This window comes from Trichechus manatus, unplaced genomic scaffold (assembly GCF_000243295.1).
Source record: "Trichechus manatus latirostris isolate Lorelei unplaced genomic scaffold, TriManLat1.0 scaffold00092, whole genome shotgun sequence".
Taxonomy (NCBI): domain Eukaryota; kingdom Metazoa; phylum Chordata; class Mammalia; order Sirenia; family Trichechidae; genus Trichechus; species Trichechus manatus.
Window position 1 is genome coordinate 6,780,756 of NW_004444028.1, and position 6,120 is coordinate 6,786,875.

At 59.4% G+C, this 6,120-nt stretch overlaps 1 protein-coding gene across 2 annotated transcripts in view; it reads right to left on the reverse strand.

Moving 5' to 3' along the window:
- The window catches only part of VWA5B2 (von Willebrand factor A domain containing 5B2), a 13,188-nt gene extending 7,417 nt beyond the window's left edge, over positions 1 to 5,771 (reverse strand). Inside the window, exons 1-7 of one of the 2 annotated variants that reach the window (XM_004382284.1) lie at positions 5,633 to 5,771; positions 5,384 to 5,554; positions 2,439 to 2,658; positions 2,112 to 2,266; positions 1,395 to 1,526; positions 1,074 to 1,198; positions 565 to 720 (exon numbers count right to left, since the gene is read on the reverse strand). In XM_004382284.1, coding sequence (XP_004382341.1) covers positions 565 to 720; positions 1,074 to 1,198; positions 1,395 to 1,526; positions 2,112 to 2,266; positions 2,439 to 2,658; positions 5,384 to 5,554; positions 5,633 to 5,771 — 1,098 coding nt within the window. Of the gene's footprint in view, positions 1 to 564; positions 721 to 1,073; positions 1,199 to 1,394; positions 1,527 to 2,111; positions 2,267 to 2,438; positions 2,659 to 5,383; positions 5,555 to 5,632 lie in introns of those variants that run through there. The other variant, XM_023736767.1, reaches the window with a different exon arrangement.
- Between the last annotated feature and the right edge of the window lie 349 nt (positions 5,772 to 6,120).

Consider the following 6,120-nt stretch of genomic DNA (forward strand, 5'->3'; position numbering starts at 1 on the left):
GTGGGGGGGAGACTCAGGGTGTGAGGGTGAGACTCAGGATATAGGGGGAGACTGAGGGTGTGTGAGGAGGGAGCCTGGGAGTGTCAGGGAGACTCGGAGTGTGTGAGTCTCTGAGTGTGTGAGAGGCTTTTGTGTATGTGACCCTGTCTATGTGTGTGTGACTCAGAGGTATGTGTGTGAGACTCTGAATGTGTATATATGAAAGTGGAGTCTCTGTAACTGGGTGTGTGACCCAGAGTAAGAGAGGGCTCTTAGTGTCTGGGAGAGACTGCAGGTTTGCGTGGGACTGAGTATGAGAGAGAGGAGACTGTGTGTGTGTGTGTGTGTGTGTGTGTGTGTGTGCGCGCCTACGTGTGCATGTGTGCGTGTGCATACGTGTGTGTGTGTGTGACTGTGCATGAGTGTGTTAATTCGGGGGGTTGGGGCTGCTCTCTCAGGGAAGCCCCTGAGGAGCTGCTGCCTGTTTCCTCTCTGGAAGATGGTGTTCAACGCACCAGGACAACTCCCGGCTGTGAGAGGCCGCCCGCCAGCCCCAGGCCTGCCCCACGCCGTGTCCCCACCTGCCTTGTGTGCGGCGCTGCTGCCGTCCACCAGGAAGAGGAGCTCCCGCGTAGCTGTGCCCAGGTGCCCGGGCTTGGAGCTCAGGTCCGGGCAGAAGCTGAGCGTCAGCACAGGGTTCAGCAGGATGTCCTTGTGGAAGCGGCGCTGCAGGAACCAGAGCTGCACGCGGGAGCCCCCAGTCATCCTGGGCCGGGCTCAGGGCAGCCGACCAGAGTCAGCAGCAGGGCCCAGCTCTGGAGCCTTTTTCTATCTGATCCACCCAGAGGGGTTTGGACAAAGGCAGGGGCAGAAGCACGTGGCTGTCTTCTGCCTATGTCAGACCTAGTCCTTCTCCTCTAAGACCATCCCAGGGAGACTTGCGTGGGCCCTCATATGACAATACTCATCTGCCCTCTGGGGTGGCAGGTGGCAGCTGCTGAGAGCAGAGGTCCCCACCCTGTTCGTCTGCTCCTCGCATGCACATGTGGCCAGCAGTGAGGCCAGGGGCCAGCCAGGGCCCAGTGCGTGCGTACCTGCTGGTCGCCATTGCTATCCCTTCGCTGCAGCCTCTGGAAGTCCCGGCGGGCCCTCACCCTGGCCTCATACTCTGCCGAGCTCAGGCTGCCAGCCTCCAGCATCAGGTGCGGCTGGTGGGGCTCTGGGGACGGCGAGACACAGCTCCGTCAGGGAAATCCTGCCTCTGGATCCCAGCTGCCCAATTCCACTGTCCAGGGAGGGCCCTGCCTCACAGATGACTCGGTCCATTTGGGGGCCCAAACACCTGTACTTGAACAGTGCTGCCCACGTGGTCCAGAAGCAGGTCAGAGCTGGCCCACTGCACCCTAGTCCCTCACCACTGGGGTGGAGCAGGATCTCCAGGGCCCGGTCACAGCGGTGGCCCTCTGCCAGTGTGACACAGACAGTGGCTGCAGAGCTGGCATGGGGGGGGGCGTCTGCCCTCAGGGCATGAGAAGGACTCTCCAGGCCTGAGGGACATAGAAGCAGGGAGAAGTGAGGGTTGCCCCCATCCCAAGCCAGTACTAAGAGCACAAACATCATCTTCCCAGACAACAGCCCAAACAGCAGGGACCATGGCTGAGGCAATTCAGCTCTCAGGGCCTGGTCTATAAGGTCGGATGGACAAGGGATTTATCTTCTTTCTTGGACTGGGAGGAGGATGCCAGCTTTGTTCCTGGCTGGTCAGCAAGTCCACACATCAGCCAACTGCTGACTTAGCATCCTCCCCCCACCTCTTGCAGAAGGAAACTCCACTTCATCACTTTGACTGGCTGTAAGCTCCTCTCTTCCCACTGGTGGGTAGGCTGGAGTAGAAATAAACCCATAAACCTACGGGGAGTGTGTGTTGTGTAGAAGCGGCCAGGTGTTCCCACTGTCAGACTGGAGGCCCCTAAGGATTAGGTCCCTGTCTTTTTTTTCCCCTCCCATCCCCAAGCCTTGTATCATTTGCCAGTCATCAGCCCCGGGAAGGGTGTAGCATTTGAAGGGCCGGGAGGGGTGTAGCATTTGAAGGGAGGCTCTTGTTCTGATGTGAGCCAGGCCAGATCACCCACCTGCCAGCAGGCATGGCCCAGTCACCAGCATCTCAAAGGAGAAGGTGTATGGGGCAGGGCAGCGGGCAGGGCCTGAGAACACATCCCGAGGGGCAGATGGCTCCTTCCAGGCCAGCCCCTCCTGAGGGCTGCCCGCCCCAAAGCAGCTGGTGGGACTGGAAAGGAGAGTGTGGCTGAGCCCCTAAGAAGGCCCCTCGACCCTCTGGCTGACTGGCCCCACCCCTTCCCCACCCTGCCAATCCCCCGGGCACCCTGCCAGGGCCCCCTCACCCGCACTAGACCCAGAGAAGCCGAGGGAGGGGTGAAGAGAATCACCATAGGCCCAACCTGTCGTCACAGAGCCCCGGAGGCCTGGGGGGCCCTGGCAGGCCTGGGGGGGCCAGTGGGGTGAGCACAGAGGGCAAAGCCACACGCAGCACCCCGTCAGGCCTTGAGGGCAGCTCCCGGCTGCTGCGCAGGGTCACCGTCATGGTGCCGGCCGCGGCGATAAGGCCTGTGGGCAGCACCAGCGTGGACCGGGCCTGGGCCAGATCCAAGACGAGATGACCTACAATGAGGGAGGAAAGGGTTCAGAGGAGGCTGGAAGCAAAAGAGATGCGGTGGGCACTGAAGCAGGGGAGCCTGGAAAAGGGAGACTTCACGTGGTTGGTGGCCACCGGCGACCAGCTCAGTGACGCAGGATGGAGGCATGGGATGAAGGTAGGAGAGGCATGCTGATGGTCCTAGGATCTGGCTGCCATCAGCAAGGGGGGGCAGTGACATCACTGCTAATGGGGGGCTGAGGAAGAGAAGGGGTACTGAGACATGTCCACACCACCCCAAGGTGGGACCCATCCCCTCTGCCCCCTCTGGCCCTGCTTGCCCCTGACCATTCAACCCTTGGGCATCACCGTCCTAAAGGACTCTCCCCTGGGGACTGACATTTCCCCTGGCCTGGGACCGGCTCTGCTCACAAATTCCCCTGCTTATGAACCTTCAGGAGTTCCCTACTGCCCACTGCAAGTGGCTCCAGAGTTTTCTACCCCGGAGGACTTTAGGGGCAGCAATTGGTTGGGCCACAGGACATACAGCTGCATTAGCACGCCATTTCTACTTAGATGGTAGGTTTCTTTTATGAGTCAGAATCGACTTGACGGCAGTGGGTTTGGTTTTTTTTGGTTTGGAGCTGTGGCGATCACCACAGCTGCTAAAAGAATAAAGGCCAGCTGTGTGCAGGGGACAGTCCAGGCCCTGCAGGGTCTGGCCCCAGCCTACCCTCCCAATCAGCCTTACTTTACCTGACTTCTCCACAATAACCACTTATTCATTCTTGGAAGAAATGCTTGCTGAATATATGAGGGGAGGAAGATGGAAGGAATGGAAGGAAAAGAAGGAAGAGGGACTCCTCTCCCAATCAGCAGAGGCTTGGGGCAGCCTGACTCAGTGACGACAGCGCAGGGTCAGGTTTTGAACCTCAGTCACTTCTAATTGTGTCCCTCGGTAACTCTCTTGGTCTCAGCAGCCTCCATTCCCTCACCCATAAAATGGGAATTATAATAACTATACCCCATAGATCGCACTGAGGAATAAAGGAGATTGTGTATGCTCGGCACCCGATAGACAATAATACACAGCGACTGGCTGTTGCTATGATTTTCATCACCTATGAAAGAGGACTTGCACTATATACCTGTCGGCAGTATACGAGGCGATACCAGTGACTAGGCTCTAAAAACGAAAGCACTATAGACGTGGGGTATTTTATTTCCCTTGCTCAGTAGACCCTGCTCACAAACCTTTGTTTAAACCATTGCTCCTGCTTGAACTGCCTTTCCTTTTCCATTTAACCAAGTCCTACCCTTCTTTTGAAGGAGCCCTAGTGGCACAGTGGTTAAGTGCTTGGCTGCTAATCAACAGGCTGGTGGTTCGAACCCAGCTCTCCGTGAGAGAGAGATGTGGCAGTCTGTTCCCGTAAAGATTACAGCCTTGGAAACTCTATGGGGCAGTCCTACTCTGTCCTGTAGGGTCACTATGAGTCACGATCCACTCGACAACAATGGGTTTGATTTTTTTTCGGGGGCGTATGCTTTATAGTCAAATGCTGGTTCCACCTTCCTTCTGGAACTTTCCTGGGGCCTCAGCCCAGAGTTCACACTGGCCTCTAACCACTTACTAGGCTTATGCCAACTCTCAGCTCTGCTGGATTCCTGTCCTTCTTACCCGGATGCTAAATCCCACATGCAGGAATCAAATGAATGAATGAGTGAAGAAATGAAAGAATGAAGTGCAAGCCACAGAACCTAGCACTGGGCTGGGCTTCTATCCCCTCACCCAGCACCCACAGAGCCCCTTTGCGCCAGGTTCTGTGCCAGGTACTTGGACTGGAAGATGACGAAAACCCTGTCCCAGGCTCAGGGGCTAATGCTCCAGAGAGGAGACAGAGTGTGGACTCGTGACAATACTCCACGCAAAAAGTGTTTGTGACCAAAAGGCCGGGGAGCAAGGAAGAGTGTGATTCGTTGTTCGTGGAGGGGTCAGGGAGGGCTTCCCAGGAGTGACACTGGGCTGGGTCTTAAGGGCAAGTAGAAGTTTGCTAGTTAGAAGGGGCCTCAGTAGTAAAAACAAAACAAAACAAAACGGAGTCTTGGTGGCCAAGTGGTTAAGCGTTTGGCTGCTAACCAACAGGTTGGCAGTTCGAATCCACCAGCCGCTCCTTGGAAACCCGATGGGGCTGTTCTAATCTGTCCTAGAGGGTCGCCATGAGTCGGAATCCATTCGAGGCAAAGGGTTTTGTTTTTTTATAGTAAAAGCAGGGAGGTGTGACCGAACTGTCAGTGTGGCTCTTGGTACCTCGTGTGGGAGAAGGATAGAACGGGACGGCAGTGAGGCCTTGTCTGCCAGGTAGAGTTCATGCTCGGTTCAGGTAGGAGTTGGCCGGTTTACACCGGAAAAGGGAAGGGGCTGGAGGGGGCCTGCCGAGGAGGGCGCTGCCTTTGCAGTACCCAGGGGAGGCTATGGTCGCCTGGGCGGTAAGGGGGGGAGGGAGGTGGCGTCGCGAGCTATGCCACCTGGTTTGTGTCTGTCCCCTGGGTGCAGTCCTCAGGCCGGGCCTGGGTCATTTTCCCCCGCACCTGGCGCAGGTCGGGTGCCCTGTCCACGACTGCTGAATAAAGGGATGAATCAGTGAATGAAAAAATCAGTAGCTGGAGGGAGGTGGGGGCGGGACGCAGAGCTGGTGAGGGAAGCAGATCAGCCGCCCGCCTTGGGGGGCGGGGCGGGCGCCCCGGACTCACCCTGAGCGCAGCGGCGGGGAGTGGCGGCCCCCAGCCCCGGGCCCAGCGCGCGGCAGCAGGCGGCCTGAGAGCGGCGGCGGCTCTGCAGCTGGAAGGAGACGCGCCGTCCGGCCGCTTCGGCCTCGAAGCCCGACACCACCTCGGCCTCCGCCAGCGGGTACACGAACACGCCTGGGGGCGGGCAGGAGGCGGTGTCAGACCCCGCCCGGCAGCCGCGCCCCGCGCCCCGCGCCCGCGCCCGGGCCTCACCGTCCACCGGCTGCGACCGCGGGTTGTGGTAGGGGAGCCTGGCCCGCAGGCTGAGGCAGGGCCCGTTGGCGCAGGCCCGGACCCAGGAGTCCGTGAGGGGCAGCGGCGTCCAGCTGGTGGGGCAGTAGAGACCCGGCATGGCGCCAGGCGGCCGGCCCTGGGGGAGGGGTGTTCGATGAGGGGGCGCGCAGGGTGAGTCCAGGGCGCCCCTACTCCGCGCCCTTGGAAGCTAGCGGCAAGAACCTAATTCAGGCTCTAGGGCGCGGGTCTGCAGGGTGCGCAAGGCTGAGCCCTGGGCTCCCGCCTGGCGACAGGTGGCGAGGGGTGGGGGGGCGGAGTAGGAGGATGGCAAGATGGGCAACCTCGTCGGTTACCTGGGAAGCCGGGGCAAAGCGCAACTCCCGGGTGGCGCGGGGCCCCGGCGAGCGGAGGGTTAATGATTAACCTGCTCTCCGAGCGCCCAGGAGTCCCGCCGCCGGCCCCTCTGG